Source organism: Puntigrus tetrazona, chromosome 11 (assembly GCF_018831695.1).
Source record: "Puntigrus tetrazona isolate hp1 chromosome 11, ASM1883169v1, whole genome shotgun sequence".
NCBI lineage: Eukaryota > Metazoa > Chordata > Actinopteri > Cypriniformes > Cyprinidae > Puntigrus > Puntigrus tetrazona.
In genome coordinates, this window is record NC_056709.1 from 5,490,876 (window position 1) to 5,508,432 (window position 17,557).

Consider the following 17,557-nt stretch of genomic DNA (forward strand, 5'->3'; position numbering starts at 1 on the left):
GGAAATGGGTGGGGTTTCGTCAAGTGGTTCCTCGAAGAGTTAATTTCCCCTTAAATGCACCCAATAAAACGTTTGCTCAAAGATTCTTTGAGGAATTCGTTGAGAGTCAGAAGCAGTCAGTTAGCACCAAACACTGCTGTGTTTCCCACAGTCCATTACATGAGCCATCGGTCACCTCCACATGTTATGAATGTCAATATTTTATCTTCATTATGGATCCACAGATTTGAAGCTAGGAATCATAAGCAAACGATTCACCTCTCAGTCAGTTTTAAGTGCGACTGTCTTTTATCAAGAGCTTCTTACGTTGAATCCTAAGAAAAATTATACATAATATCTATCGAAAGCAAAGAAACAAAAGCAGTAAATATAAACACAAAATTACAATATAAGACTTACACATATCCCCTGCTTCATCTACCACACAACACCTTTTCTGTTTTAGTATAAAACATATTCTTTATAAACAAACAATAAACGATCTGCTCCATCTACTGTACAGTTCCATTTATGTGTCAAAATGTCACCTGTGAGTGCTACACAAATGTCGAAATTTCACAACTGCTTTTTTTTTTTTTTTTTTTTACAAACCTGTGAATGCATGAGATCTTAATTACAGGAGCCCTGGCATGTGTAAATTTGTATCCGTTAAGTAACATAAAAAAGGAGAAAGTGAAATGGGAATGTAAGAAAGCGGTTGAGATGGATAATTTAATCACTTTTATAATAGGAAATAGGTGGAATGTTGTCAAAATTATTATAAAGTGTCAAAAGTATAGGGCCAGTTAGATTTTTTTTTAAATAAATGTATTATTTTATTCATCAAAGATTCAATAAACTCATTAAAATTGACTGTTAAAAAACTTTTATAAGGTTATGAAGAATGATTTACATTCAGGATTCAAAGAAAATATTCAGGAGCACAACTGTTTTTGAAACTGATAATTACAAATGTTTATTTTATTTTTAATTTTATATTTGGCCAAAATTAGCATATCATAATGATTTCTGAAGGATGGCTTGACACATGACATATTCAAATAGAAATCACTTTTTAACTGTATTGTTGATCAAAGATATCATTTTTAAAAATATGTATCAAACTTTTTAACACTGCAGTTCTTGGTCTAAAATCGACTTGTGCATTTTACTTAGTTAATAAAAAGAAAAACGGTATAATCTATAGGCCTATGGAAAGTTAAATGTTTGCATTTCTTGACTAAAAATCATAATATAAATGTTTAAAAGTATACATTTTTGTCTAGTTTGAGGGCAAAGCGTTGTTTTACTCTAGAACGTAAAATAAAAAAAAATTTAGACAAAACGTTCCAAATCCGGTATCAGTGTTGTTTTCTTTCCCCAGATGACTGCCGAGAACAAAACAGGAATTTGAGAGAAAAAAATCGCTGATCCTCTAAAAGCAATGCTAATTCCCAGCAGAAAGATAGACTTCCCACAGAGTGGCCAAATTCGCATGGAATGTCAAGTGAAATATGAAGGCAGAGAAGGTCAAATCGCTCAGGAACATTACAGGTGAAAAGTGAAAAACCAGCAGTCACACTTTCAACACACACACACACACACATACACACTCGATTCCCTGTTCGTTTTAGCCTACTAGCATTCCGCGTAAAAAATGACGGTTTTTCAATTAGTAAAAAATGCTACGTGTGGATCTTGAAACAACGAAAACGAAACAATAGTTACAATAATCATAATTACAACAACTGTAAGGGCAATCGTAATAACAATATCGATAGAAAACAAGCGAGATTATCCATTGTAATGACACTGAGATTCATACACGACTATGCACAGCGAGGTGAAAGTACGTTTTGGAAATGGCTCGGAATGCTTCCCTTGCGCCCCGTCGACGTGTCTGCAGCCGTTGCATGGTCCTCTTGTCCGAGTTAGAGGTACAAGACAAGCCCAGAATCACGAAGAGGTCACGTCAAATGGAATGGCAAGGGTTTCTTGTCTTGAGAATCAGAGTTAATCTCACGCTCATGCCAAGGAGCTCCAGCTGGACGGAGGAGGTGTTTGTGCATCTGAGAGCGTGTGAAGGTGTGTTTGAGGTGCTCAGACTCAGTAAGCCTGTCCCGTCTCCACCTGCAGGAGTCCCAGCACTGCTGAATGATCGCCCAGCTTCATCCTTCTCTGGGTTGACAGACTCACGTTCTTGGCCAGATAGTCCACAGCAGCTGTAGGAAACGACACAAAAACACATTCTCATGAGTACGACATTCCACGTAAAAGCAATCTCACACCAGTTTACGTGTACAGCATGCGTATGCATACCACGAGCATACAGAAGGCCTTCAGTTTGGTTTAAATGGTCACAATCCACCGGTTCAAAAATGCATTTAAATGTATATACTTTATACTTTGTTTTTTTAATTAACAAATCCTGGACTATATCGTTCCAGAACAATGCATGTTTTTTTAGATGTTTAGTTTTATAAAAAAGACATAATTGTGAATTTGAAAAAATTATATTTATGATTTCAGCATGGTTTACTCCCAAACTCAGCTTTTCCTTGAATTAATTCAAGAAATGTTATTTTATATATTTTTTAAATGTGTTACTAAAATATTTTTTTGTGAATTAGCTTTAATTTTCATTTTCATTTTTTTAAAAATATATATTTTACACACACACACACACACAAACACACTCACATTAGTACACATTTTAAGTTGCTTTGGTAACTAACTGAAATAAGTTTACATTTAAGTTGTTTATATACTTTATAACAGCTTTATTTCAATAGCTGGAAATAATTTTTTAAATAGTTTTACTAATCTGTGACAACAGCAATTTGATCAAAGCATTAAAACAGAACTGTCGCATGCTGACACTATCCACCACACGTGGCAGTACTTAATACAGTCACTGCTCACCTCTTTAAACTTCGGGCCAGAATATTTAACGAATGACACATATAAAGACTAATAGAAGATATTGCAAACTAAAATGGACATTTAGCCAATCAAGGGAAAGAGAGAGATGGGAACGCCTGGTGTCATTCATTTAGTGGTGTGTGTGTGTGTGTGTATGTGCCAGTCTTTATTACTCTGAGCGTTTGAGATTTCATGCTTCATACTCGCCTCAATTTCAGCAGCTCTCTCGTCTGACTCATTAAACAGATCAGTCCTCTCAATCTCACTCATAATTAACCTGACATTCGCTCGTCAGATCTCTTCAATCAACCCTCCTGCACCTTCTGATGGACCTGACACTACTTCACACTCCCACACACACACACACACACATACGTTTACCTACACAGCTCTCCGCAAACAAACCACAGACCTCTGCTGTTCTCATATAGAGCTCATCATAATGACCACAGACTAACCTAAACCCCAAAACATGCATTTTTGTAAGACTTCTATTTATATAACCTCTGGGGAACAATTTTATCCCCAAACTAAAGTTTATACAATATACAATATCTCAGGTGTGTAAGACATATACATCACAAAACACACATGTAGATAGAAACCACTGACTTCTGTGACAACATCAGCCTCTGATTATGTTAATTCAATCAATCAATCAATTCTTTCCTTCCCTGAAGCTTGTGTGTGTGTGTGTGTGTGTGTGTGTGTGTGTGTGTGAGAGAGAGAGAGTGAAAGAGAGAGAGAAAGAGAGAGAGAGAGGTGACTAAAAGGACATTAGGACCCTTGGGGTGTTAAAGTGGGCTTTGAAGTGTCCGTTTCCCATTCGAGGGAAGAGTACTGTGACTAACAGAGGAGCCCGGGGCTGGCGATGGGGTCTTTATCAGGAGCATGTGTCTGATGGCAGAGGGGTCACTGCTCACCCTCAGAGAGGAAACAGACTGTCCGTACACAGGTGACTTAACTATAATGGCTTCCCTACTGAAAAGATCAGCACACTCTGTACTGGCTCACCAAGGACGCACTTATTTGATTGAAAAGTACAGTATATAGTTTTTAATACTACTTACGATTTCAAATGAATATATCTTAAAATATAATTTATTCCTGTATTGCAGAACTGAATTGTCAGCATCCTTACTTCAGTTTTAGGTGTCACATGATCCTTCCGAAATCATTGTATAATATGCTGATTTGCTGCTAATTTATTATCAGTTATTACTGGTGTGCAATTATTAATAATGGTTTTGTGAAAACTGGTACATTTTATTGGATTTTTTGATGAATAGAAAATTCTAAAGAGCAGTCTTTATTTAAAAAAAAATCTAACATTTACTGAATATTATTTAAAAATATATATTTTTTACTATTATTGATGGCTTAAATAAATAAATAAATAACTGACCACAAAGTGTTTATGGAAAACAAAAAACTTGACGGATTTAAGCTAAATGGTTTTTGCATTAAATGCAAGCTATAAATTAAACAATAAACTAGACCAATTAATTAATACTTGTTATGTATTCAATTGTTTGAAAATGATGACTTATAATGATAGACATTTATAATGTTACAAAAATATTTTTAAATAAATGCTGAACTCACTGTCCATACTCAGATGTTTTGAATATATCATTCCTAAGCAGCAAATCATCATTAGAGTGATTTCTAAAGGATCATATGACACAGAAGGCTAGAGTAATGATGCTGAAAATTCAGCTTTGATCACAGGACTAAATTATCTTTTAAAACATAGAAAACTATTATTTGAAATCGTAATAATATATATTGTTTTTATTGTAATTTTGATCAAACGAGTGCACCCTTGGCACACATTTCAATCAGCAGACATAAAGACAGATATAATGTTTGAGCAGCACATACTCTGGCCGTACTGGCTGTACTGGTATCCAGCAGTAACAGGGTCCACGCTGTAGCTGGTGGCGCTGTATGTGGGGGGACAGTAGGACTGAGAGGACGCCAGACTGTCCACGCTCTTGATGGGGTCTGAACGCTGACTGCAGCTCGCTGAGATGGGGTTAGACGCCCAGACTGCCATGGAGAGGAGAGATGGAGAAATCGTGCTGTGGCTGGGATGGGACGGCACTGGGGTTACTCAAAATACTCATCACCTAGAGACACACAAAGACAGAAGCATGTAAGAATGACCAATAAAAGACCACCTGCTTTTGATGCAATCTGCAGCAAATATATAGTGCTGTGAAAAATGTTGGCCCCCATCCTGTTTTTTTAAAACAGGAATTCAAATTCAAATTTAAATATTAATCAAAGATAACACAGGTAAACACAACATGCCGTTTTTAAATGAAACAAAATCCAAACACCCAACATTTTGGTTGCAGTTTCGCTATTTTAAGTCCATGTTCAATTCTCAGATGATTTTTACAATAATATACATTTTTTTAATACTAATAATAACATCAACAATAACAATGACAATAAATATATAATACATAAATATTCATTTTTATTTTATGAAAAATTACATTTTTGTAATATATATGTATGTACTGTGTATATTTATTATATATATAAATACACACATGTACACATTAATGTATATTAAATATATATATAATATATATATATATATATATATATATATATATATATATATATATATATATATATATATATATATATATATATATACAGTACACACACACATAAATATAAAAACTTTTATTTTGGATGCAATTAATTGCAATTAATTGTTTGACAGTACTAATATTTTTGAACTCAGAATCAACAAATTTTCCATTCTTAAGTTTTAAGGTTTTTCTAAAGTCTGTGATACCTTTGAAATATTTTTGAAATATATATTTTGGACAATGTTTAAAAGTAAATATGTTTACATTTAAGCAAATACTTTACCAAATACTTTAACTTTGAACACATTGGCAGATATTTAATGCTCTAAATTTTCAAATGGTGCATTGGCTAGAGATCCTCTCACAAGGCAGGTCATTCTCACAGTCCAAAAAAAAAAAAAAATGAAGGGAAGGGACAGAGAGTGATTTGGTGCCAGGCACAGAGCACAGCCAGCATCCCAGAGTGATTAGCAGCGGCCAGAAAGAGTGATACAGCAAAAGAAAGAGATGGGAGCGAGGCCAGACCCATCAGACCCCAGCGGCGGTGCCAAACAGACCCCTGTCCCGAGGCCTCCAGCACAACAAGCACTGAGGAGAAGATAATCCCGCCCCAGGCCCAAAAACACCCCACGCTCATGAATAATAATGAGCAAAGGCCCGAACAGAGCCAAGTACGTGATCTCCCATCCCTAGCACACAGGCTGCTCTCTTAACCTAACGATATTGTGAGCACAAGCTGCTTGTTTATCTGCTTCTGCATTGAAAAACAATGAATCGTTAACATCTGCATTGTTTGTGGTATTTGCAATCAACACAGTTAATGACTGTTTGAACACTAATTTTGCAGTCAAATGCAAATACTTTACTTTGAATGACTATAAAGTCTTCAAAATGTTGCCCAGTGTTTTATCCCTAAATGCAATGCACTTGACCCTCTATTCGTAGTATTAGGAATGAAATAGAACCACAAATCGAACTTCTACAATAATTATTCAACTTAAAAATAGGCCTTTTCTCTTTACTATATTTTATTTTAATCTTATTTTAATCTTTTTAATCGACCAAGTAAGATCATATGATGATAATGTAGTATACTACGGTTTGAATCCATTACTAAAAACTGCTTTACCGGTGGCAAATTGCATTTTGTTAATGGCCCTAACATTTTTACATTTTTCCATAAATGACTGCATTAAACATGACAACTTTCACAGAAATGGTTATATTTCATAGGCTAGGAACCCTATATGCATGTATGAATGAGTAAGGAAATAAATACATGCATTTATTAAATAAATAAATAAATTAATTAATTAATTAATTAATGGTTTTTAAATAGACTTTTATGTTCAATTTCAAAATAAAAACCCTAAAAATAAATATAGAAAAATAAATCAATAAAATAATACAAATGTTTTGTTTTAGCATTTTTGACCAACTATTATTAATATTGACCTTCACTTAAAAAATAAAATAAAGAACAAACAAACATAAAACAAACAAATAACAAATAAATGAATTAATTTATTACCTTTTATTTTTTGGGCCAATTATCCTATAATTACCGTAACAATAAATGTAACAATAATAATAATAAAAAAGGTTTTGTTTCAGTATCTACCACACAATATTTAACATTAATATTCACCACAGTCAATTTTTAAAAGAACAAACAAATAAATAAATACACAGAATAACACTACTACTATATATATCTCTCTGTGTGTGCATTTGCTACATACACTAGTAATGCAAACAAGTCAACTTCAACTACGTTTTAGCTTAGAGAAACACACAACAGGATTTTACACTCTTTAAACAACATGGAGCATGAGGTCTGGTGAAAAGGTCAAGAAACAGGGAAACCGATTAAGAAAGCAGTAAGAGCAAAAGAAGCAATAGTGTTTGGGGCTGAAGAATAGTTTTCCAGGAAGCCCCACACATGGTCTTCCCTCTCAGTCGACAGAAAGCATCCTTCCCAGCATCAGGTTCGCGTTGCGTCTCGACACGCTACGCTGCCCTTTGACTCCCTTTGGCTGCTAAACCAATTAGAGCATCCAGAGCTGCTTAAACACACACAGACGTGACACACACAAACTCTTATCCATGCGAGTTTAAACGCAGTTCACAAGGCGACGTCAGCACAAACACCGAGAGGCGCGCACGAACGGACGCGGGAAATTAATCACATTATGATTAATATTCCCTAAAAGTCTCGCAGGAAATATGAAGCACTCGAGGCGCACCAGACACATAAGGCTGGTTAGCGGTTTCCTCATGCTAATTCTATCAGTATGGAAGGCCATTCAGCGCACATGTGACATGCATCCGTATAAGCGGGAGATTCATTGCCGTGTCTTTATAAGAGACACATGTGATGTGGCCATATGGCTGGAAGATTCATACGTTTCCTGATTATGGCAGATTACGCCAATGGAAAGCACAAGTAGCCCTTGTTGGTGGCCACACGAGGGGGCCGTGGGGTGGCATGACGGGGGCGGACGGCAGCTGCAGGGGTGGGAGAGATTTAGTCATCGGTTAATTGAAGCTTGATTACACTGCTTCCTTCTTTATATGCACATTAAATTAAAGCGGCAGACAATCAGGACGACTCCTCTATCAGCGCTTCTAATTATAAAGAGCCAAATTCCAGCAGCGCTTCCTCAACAGAGCTGACCTCCTTTAGAGAGTGAAGAGAAATCTCTGCTCCTTTACTGCTGTTTTCAAATTTTCAGGGTTCTAAAGATGAACCCTGCTATAATATAAATCATATGGTAGAAATCATTCAAATCTCCAATAATTGGCTCATTAGCACATTTCAGCACTAAAATACAATTGGTTTCTATAGAATAGAATAGAATCCTTATACACAGGTGCAAGGAAACTACATTTTAAGTAGCCTACTCTTTTAAGCACTAAACATGCATTTATCTATCTAGCAATTGAGAATTTAATTCTATAAAATATGTATAAAACGGCTTGCAGATATTGTAATATAAATTAGAACAATAAAAGGCTACTATAACTGTACCTAAAGAGAACACACTTTCCCAAGTTTGCTTTGTAATTTCTTACAATGGTTTAGCATTTTCCAATACACTTTAACCATATTTCCAAAACATATAATTGTGAGATTTTATATGAAGATGTCTTTAAATGCTCCTTGGAGGGAAATGGGTATTTTAACAAACTGTGTTTAATATAAATAAAATAAATTTAATTCTTCTTTTAAGATACTTTCTTAATATAAAGAAGATTTACACACACATCGGTAAAATCGTAAAAAAATTTTGTATACATAATATGTGTAGGTACTGTGTATGTTTATTGTGCATATATATATATATATATATATATATATATATATATATATATATATATATATATATATATATATATATATATATAAATTTACCACATTTTCTGATCTTTGTATGTGTGTGAATAAAAAATTTTGAAATAAATAATAATACATATCCATGTTTATAAAATAAGAAAGAAGTCAAGGACTACCATCAACTGTTAGATTAACTGTTAGATCAAAATAGCTTCTTTTGTGTTCAGCAGAGGATAGAAACTCATACAGGTTTGAAACAACTTAAGGGTGAGTAAAAAATGACAGAATCTTCATTTTGGAGTAACCAAATTCTGAACTCTTGTCCACTGCTTCAAAAAAGGCTTAAGCTAGTCCCAGATTAAATGCATTTCTGAGCTGTTTTAACTAAAATAAACTTGCAGTGATACATCTTAAAGCATGTCAGTGCCATTGTTTTGCCTCGAAATTCAAACCAACACCGTTTTATAAAAGTTACTTAAATGTTCTATGGCCTAATACAAGGCCATGGATTCGCACAAGCATATTCCAATCATTAATTACATATTGGCTGTGTTTGTTAAACTAGCCACTTGTGCTTGTGTTGTTCTGTGTTCAAGAGTTAGACATTGTAGTCATAGTTAGAAATTGTTCAGGAGAATCTTGACCTTGTCTCACCTTGACCAAAAGTGGCGTAACTGCTGAACTTCGCCGCAGGGGAAAGATTAAGCTCAGCTGAGATTGTATTACAAATCTCCCCACCCAGAACATTAACCCAGCTAAATAAACAAAAATCAATATCATTCAGACTATTAATCTGATACGGGAGCGTGCGACATATCTGCGCAAAACAATCACCTCCGGCGAACAGTGGCTGATAATACAGTTCACAAACGAAATAAACCTTCATTTCACATAGCCTACTTTAATTCTCTTTCCCCCAAGTAGGCTATACATTTCTTTCCTTTGTTTCGACTATATCTTCCGCAGTGCTTTTCTTGTTTGTTGTGCGTTGTGTGCGGGGTAGATAATGGAAGTCAGGGCTCCAGTGTTTAAAGGACACAGCCCAGAGGCAATGCCTTCCTCTCACCAAATAGATTACTCCATAAATAATAATAAAAAACTAATTAATTCCCCAACTTCTGAGACCCTCCAGCCGGAGGCGGCGCAAACCCAGAATTGTAAATTGATACAATGTGCATCCTTTCAGATAAACAAATAGCGCACTAAAAGGGATTCTTTCATACCGCTCTAATTTCCTTAACAGTCAATTTATATATTTTTTTGTCTGCTTAAATGTACGAGTCCTTTCGTGTTTAGTCAAGCTCTGGAGAAATGGCTCGACAACTGCGGAGCTAAAAGGAATCTGTCGGATGCAGATGACAATATTTCAAGAGGCAATTTTCCCAAAAGTCAAACATTAGGGTTGTGGTACAACTGCATATGTGCTCATTTTTACATGTTCACTATAAGAAGAAGAAGAAAAGAAAGAAGTAGTACTGGAAACAATTGCATTGGAAATAGGGAAACAGCTCATTCTCCTCTATTTTAGGCATTACAATTTTATAGCATTCCTGTGCAAATTATAGAAAATGCCACTTCCACTAGCCGTTTGACCTAAGCATTTTCATAACTTTTACAGTTACAGTTAGTTCATTATTGTTTAATGAATATTAAAAGTAATTTCACAGAGATTGCACTTACTATAATATTATGGTCATTAGGTTATGACTGATAACAAAAAAACTAAAATAAACATTTTATACAAAATAAACCAATAAAAAAAAAAATATATAAACATTTTAATGATTATTATATTTATTTTAAACATAAGAAATGATAAAGTATAACTACATTTCTAAAATAAGACTTTATTTATATAAAGAAAATCTAATAATATGGAAAGAAAAAGTACACGCACACATCTATAGCTGATTCAAAATATTAAATAGTCCTCCTCTCCAAAAAAACCCTTAACGTTTCGTTGGCTAAACAATTGACACTCTGGTACGCAAAATTATGTCTCTACTTCCATCCTTTTGGCACATGAACTTACTATATTATTGTTATTACTGTTTAATTTTATATTCTATTCTTTTTTCACAATTTTCACAAACACACAAACTATATCTAAAGCTATACATACATATTCACCAGAATCATTTTAACAACATCCAACAATAACTCAAAGTACATAAAACTTTCTTGAAGTTGTTCATCATAACTACCAATGTTTTTCCAAGGGTTTGTCCGTACATCAAATCAAACACGTCATCTACTTTGGCCAAAGTCTATTTCCATCTGAACACAGAGCTAAAAGCAGAAACTACATATACTAAAGAAAAATAAAGCATGCAGTGAAATGCATGGATGGCAGACAGATAGAGAGGATTTGAGGAGGGGGCTCGAGCGCAGAGAGAGAGCGAGACGGGGGGCTTTTAAGAGTACAAAGACTCCAGTAGCAGCACTGAGTTTGCCTTCAGGCCAGCCTGCCAACAGAGCAGATAGCACAGGCCTCTGCACCCTCGCCAGGCTCTCGGCCAACACACACACTACTCTTAATCTAGCCCAGAGTGGATTAGACAGTTCCTCTCACCACTAACTCCCCCCTACCCTAATGCCCTCCAGTGCTACCTTCAAGTTTAGTGCAGGTCAGGAGGGCAGATGGAGGGGAATCAGCCCACTCAGTGTGTGCAAGTTATCTGAGAGCCACAGAATATCATCTCTTCCCTTCGCTGATCTGCGCAGCTGATAGTCGCCTCTACTGGAAATTGTGAGTGCTTTTTTACACTCCTGCTGTCGATTGTTTGTGCGCGTTTCAAAGGACAGTCCTGGGGCCAAGATTACGCCAAATAATGCTTGCTGTAATTTATCAACCCTTTCGACTGACGCCCATTTGGGATTACAGCAGAGTAACTCAACAGAGAGAATCCTGGATGAACTGGAGCAATCAGTGTAGTAAAATAAAGAAAAATATTACGGACGCAGCATACTTGATAATGTATTTGTTTTAGACTGATACCGTTGAGGTCAAATTTTACATCAGGGTCTGCAAAATGTCAGTTTTTTATAAATAATTCTCTAAAAGCCAATGGAGTATCATGTTGGAAATACACCAAACCCAACTCTAAACCTACGATAGTGTTAACAAATGCAAAACTGATATAACAACGCATTTGCCGTGCCATTTGAACTTCCCTTTACAGAGATTTTAACTGTTTCGTTAAACCATAGTAACACAAAAAGCTGAATTCATAAAAATTTAAAAGTTTACATCCCCTTGAAATACTCACTGATGCTCCAAAAGAAAAAAACATGCATTAAGAGCAGGAGGTGAAAACTTTTGGAATTTAAAGATCAGGATATATTTAACTTGTTTTGTCTTCTAGCCAGTACTGAATGAGAAAAAAAATCTGATATTTATAGTAAAAAAAAATGTCCTCATCTTTAATCTGTTCAAAAGTCTTATTGTGTATATATATATATATATATATATATATATATATATATATATATATATATATATATATATATATATATATTTCTAATAATCCACACAGATTGGATGGTAATCAGATGCTTTTTAAACACGACTATGGATTAACCGCTCTCCTCCACTTCCCATAGTGGTGCTCATCTGAGACAAAATGACTATTTAAAAATAACAGTGGTTGCATAAATTCAATTAGAGGCTTTTGGTCACGGTGGAAGGGGAGCGCAGGCCAATTAACCAGCCTGGGAGCTTCAGCCAGCCTGACTGCTGACACAGAACAGATGACGGGGGCCGCTCGCTGTGTCACAGCCATAATTGGCCAAAGCACATTAATCAAAACTGAAAAGAGGTTTCCGAATAGAAAAGAGAAGGAGAGAGAGACGAAGAAGAGAAAAGGGCGACAGAACTAGGGGAGTGGGGGTGAAAGTGAAATGAGTAAATGGACAGAGACACAGACAGATAGACAGAGAGAGGTGAGAAAATGAAGGAGAAGAATACAAATGTGGGGGAAACTGAGCAACGATGCAATGCAGTACAACTACAGCCTTGTCACAATAAATGAAGCATTCTAGTGTTTGCATAGCTCAAGCAGTAGCTCTGTTCCAAAATACAGTGCAGCTGCCTAATGGAGTTGCCTAATAAGACAGCATAATCACAATGAAGCATAATAAGTGATTGATTTTGCCTGAACATTTTTTCTAAGCTAATGATAGTCAGATTTTTTTAAAGCTGTAAATAAAACATTTACAGAGTGTTTCCCAAGAAAATAATCTTTCAGATTTTCTAGTTCAAAATAAAGTGTTACTTGCTGTTTATAATAGTGAAATCTACTAGCAATTTCTGAGTGAATTTTTTTAAATCTCATGTTTAATTTAAATCTCATAGCTATGGCATTTCTTATTAGAATATAAAACATTATAAAAATGATTTTTCAGTTGTAAAAGAAATTTAAACGTTTTTTCTTACAATTACAAGTTTATACCTCACAATTTGGACTTTTCAAAATTGCGAGTTTATATTTTATAAGTGAGCAAATGTCAGCTGCAAATCAGCATCTTACAATTTATTTCATGACTTTTTTTTCTCAGATAGTTCTCTATAAACTTTAAATAGTGCCATATTTTTATTCTGTGGCAGAAATAACTTTCAGATACAAGCATAAAAGAGAAAAAGAGAAACAGTATACACAAATTTTGGATAAAATATTGTGTATTGAGTGACCGATTTATTAATATCACTTTAATCATTTTTCCCACAGTGCATGCTGGGACTGCTACGTATGATGCATTCTAATGCTGTCTAGGTAGGGAGCTCACAAGGCTAAACCAGAGCTAGTTTCACGCTGGGCAGTAGGTGTTCTGGAGAAGAAGGGGGGAGTGTGATAATCGTGCTCAATTACATTCTGATTGACACTGACAGAAACTGGGCACTGACATACAGGACACAGATGAGAGTCATTATCAGCCACTGAAACAAGCTGTCACTCCTCAAAGGATGTTTACTGTACTAAATAGTGTGCATATGCCCTCTACCTCTCTCCTCTGGTCAGTCACACCTCACGTCAGCAAACATACTGACAGCTGCAGAAAAACACAGAACGCCTTCTAATGGAGGCATGTACAATATAGTGTCAATCACATGATCAGCCATAGTTACATTTTAAAATTATTACCTGGTGTTGAAATCTAAGGAATAGATGAAAAAGTTATAAAAGGAAGCATATAAAACCAGAACACAATTAATCTAAACATATCAGCATTTTTTGACTCAAATTATAAACAACTTTAGTGTGAATGTGTGTATATATATATATATATATATATATATATATATATATATATATATATATATATATATATATATATATATATATAATTGTTATCATTGCTATGATTATCATTTAATAAGAAGAATAATAAGTAATATAATAATAATAATGTTTTTATGAATAATAATAAGAATTTGTGTCACCAATAAATAAATAAATAAACTACTTTTTATATTAATGATAAACAGGTTTTGCATTGTAGAATATTTTCTTTTGGTGGGTGAAGTTCGCATTTGTTTGTAATGCTGATCACATTATTCTTCTCAAATATTTCCACAGATCTTAGCTGCAGTCTGTCAGCTAAACGAAGGTTAATATGCTTTCTGTTTGGTTGCATTTGAAGAATGTGTAGAGGCACAATCATCTATTTTCCTCCACTGATATGCTTGAATGAATATGGGATGGATTCAGCCACCAGGAACAAGTTGAACTCAAACCTCACACACACACACACACACACAAAGCTCCTCTCACTTTGCACTGGTGCCTCAACTGAGAGAGAGAGAGAGAGAGAGAGAGAGAGAGAGAGAGAGAGAGAGAGGCATGAAGGGTGGAGGTTTGTTTGCTAAAATCAGCAGGGGATCAGCACAGTGAAAAATGTCAGGTCAAATTGTTCTTGACAGTGTTAATATCTGCACCTCACAGCAATAATTACATGTAAATAAACAGCGAAATAGTGCTCAGCTGGAGTCTAAGAGGAAGAAACTGCTTGCGTGAGATAGCCAGCTGAGACTCAAACCGCTCACACAGGCTCATTTTACAGACGAGAGAGGAAAACAGAGAAACTCTACTCAACATGGCAAACATCACTATTATTGCTTTTATTCAGAGTTAGCGATTTTAACAAACCCCAAATACTAATAAATTAACTCTATATCAAGCCTACTGTTTCATATTTGGTACACACCTATGCAAGGCCTCTAAACGATCCAACATAATCAAAACGTTGCTGAAAAACCTGCCTGCTGCTCTTAGATTGAGAGTTTATAGCTTTTTATAAATTTTTAGCAAGCAAAAGTGAAAGTGGTTGTTATAAAATGTTATAAAATAATCATAACTTTTATATTGCATTGCACTGAAGCAGGATTGCCTGATTTATTTTTTTGTTTAGAAAAAGCATGTTTGATTGTGCGCATCAAATTTGACGATCAGGGATTGTTTCGTTCAAGTCATCATTCTGTTGCATTGAATCACATGTTCTTAAAATACAACTGATCATAAAATCAGCTTTTAAAACAGATTTAAAAATGAATACAATTTGCAACTTGATTGTACTGTTACTTCTACAATCCAACCCGGTCCTTAAGGTCACAAAACTCTGGCCTTTTGGTAGTACTTAGGATAGCAATATCCACTAAAGGAGGTAGAGCTTTTTCACACTTTGCCCCCAAACTCTGTAATAGATTTCATGATAACATTCAAGGTTTAGTCTGTTTAAATCTAGACTAAAGACACATCTCTTTAGCCAAGCATTCACATAATGCATCTCATAATATTTGTAGTGTAGTTATATCTGATTAAACGCATGTTAATATTATTTAGCTTGGGTTAAACATATAGTTTTCGCTTGGATGGAACAGCAGCTACGCTAATTATGTCTTTGTTTGTTTCTCTGTTTCTCTGTTTCTAGGAATTTTAAAAGCTTCAGGCTGGATCCAACCCTTAAGTGATTTGAGGTGACCGAACACCTGAGAAGAGATGATATCAATCCCTCAGAGTGCCAACCCTCACACAACAATACATAATTACCAAATTGAGTTAAATACATACATTTCTACAATATTATAATACAATATATAGCGCACATATTGTAGAAATGTTTTCTGTAAAGCTGCTTTGCAATTACTTGCATCATAAAAAGCACTTTATAATCTTGAATTGAATAAAACTAAGCTATTATTTTTACTAAGACATATTGGTGAGATACAGAGATGTAACTAATATTTAGATATTTTTATGTAATCAATCTCTTTGATTTACATGGTAACACTTTGGAATGAGAACACTTGTTCACTATTAACCATGATTTTTCCCTCAATAAATTCCTAATTTGCTGCTCATTAAAAGTTTGTAAGGTATTAGTTAAGTTTGGGTATTAGATAGGATTAGGGATGTAAAATAAGGTCATGTAGAATAAGTGCTAATAACTATTACTAATAAATGGCTATTATTCTAGTAATATGCATGCTAAAAAACAACTAGTTAAAACACGTGAAAAGAAGGTCTTACTATCTACATTTCATCTTACTTTTTGACAATATAAGTATCAGCATCTGCACTAATTTTGAGCAATTTGGGCATCTGAAAAGAATGAGATCCACATTCTAAATTTATAAAAGCCTATAATGTATTGAATGTAAAGCTTAACAAAAACACATATTTAAGTCAATAAATTGTTCCATTTCGAAAATAATTTTTTGACAAGGTAGTGTGTGCTTCAAGCATGAATTACACTTTACTTAACTTTACTTAACCACTCCAACAACTTTTATCAGCTGGATGATAAAACAGGTGCAAAATGAGTTACGTAGTGGGTGAGACTAGAAAAATGCTGCATATGAGACAAAGAAGACAGCTGTTCCATGATGCCTTGGGTCAGTCCCGAGACATCAGACAGCAGGTTGCTGGTGTTTGGCTGTGGATGTGTGTGGTTGGGGGTTTCAGTTTGGTAAAGTTAGAGCAGCGCTGCTCATTGCAGTATTAATCACAATGGTACACCTGTCAGAGTGGCATGTGGAACTAACAGGACACACATTTCACAAAAACGACATCCAAACAGCCAACGGCTTCCAAAGAGGCTTATCGATGACTGTTTAACCCCACCATGACCCTGCAAACCCTTAACCTGTGAACTCATGATTACGAGGGCCTAGGTTACCTGGAAAAAAATCCCTTCACCTGCTAATAGGTGTTAAAAATCTACTTTTACGACACTGACAATAAATTGCAGTGGCAGAAATCAAAAAGAAACCAAAAATGCCTCTGAACTTGATACACCTAAGCATTTTTCCTGAGATTTTACTAGCAGTAACAACACTAAAACTTCATCCAATAACCATAAACAATTCCAATTTCACACGATACCGTCTTAACCTTCAAAATCTCTACAGCAGTAAAATAGGACTTGATATTTTATTTTAATGCAATGACATTCCAAAGCCTAAGCATGATTTGTTTTACCTGTAGAAATGTCTGAAAGTCATTGCATGAAATTTGTAAATTTACTGTAAAATCCCATTTCTTCATCATTTTTGCACAATGTCTTTAGTGATTTTTAGTGAATGCACGAGTAAAATGTTCCTTGCGTTCACACAGGCAAAAGTTACTCACAATATGATTCAATGATCAAAGCTGTCGTTTTAGCGCTGTAAACTAAGCAAAAAGGTACTTTTGATATTTGATCTAATGCA

General features: G+C 34.9%; 1 protein-coding gene across 1 annotated transcript in view; it reads right to left on the reverse strand.

The window, feature by feature from the left end:
• Positions 1–1,875: 1,875 nt before the first annotated feature.
• The window catches only part of pax7a (paired box 7a), a 54,265-nt gene continuing 38,583 nt past the window's right edge, over positions 1,876–17,557 (reverse strand). The window contains 3 exon segments of the mRNA XM_043251299.1: positions 1,876–2,201; positions 4,786–4,949; positions 4,951–5,033. Coding sequence (XP_043107234.1) covers positions 2,086–2,201; positions 4,786–4,949; positions 4,951–5,033 — 363 coding nt within the window. The 3' untranslated portion in view covers positions 1,876–2,085.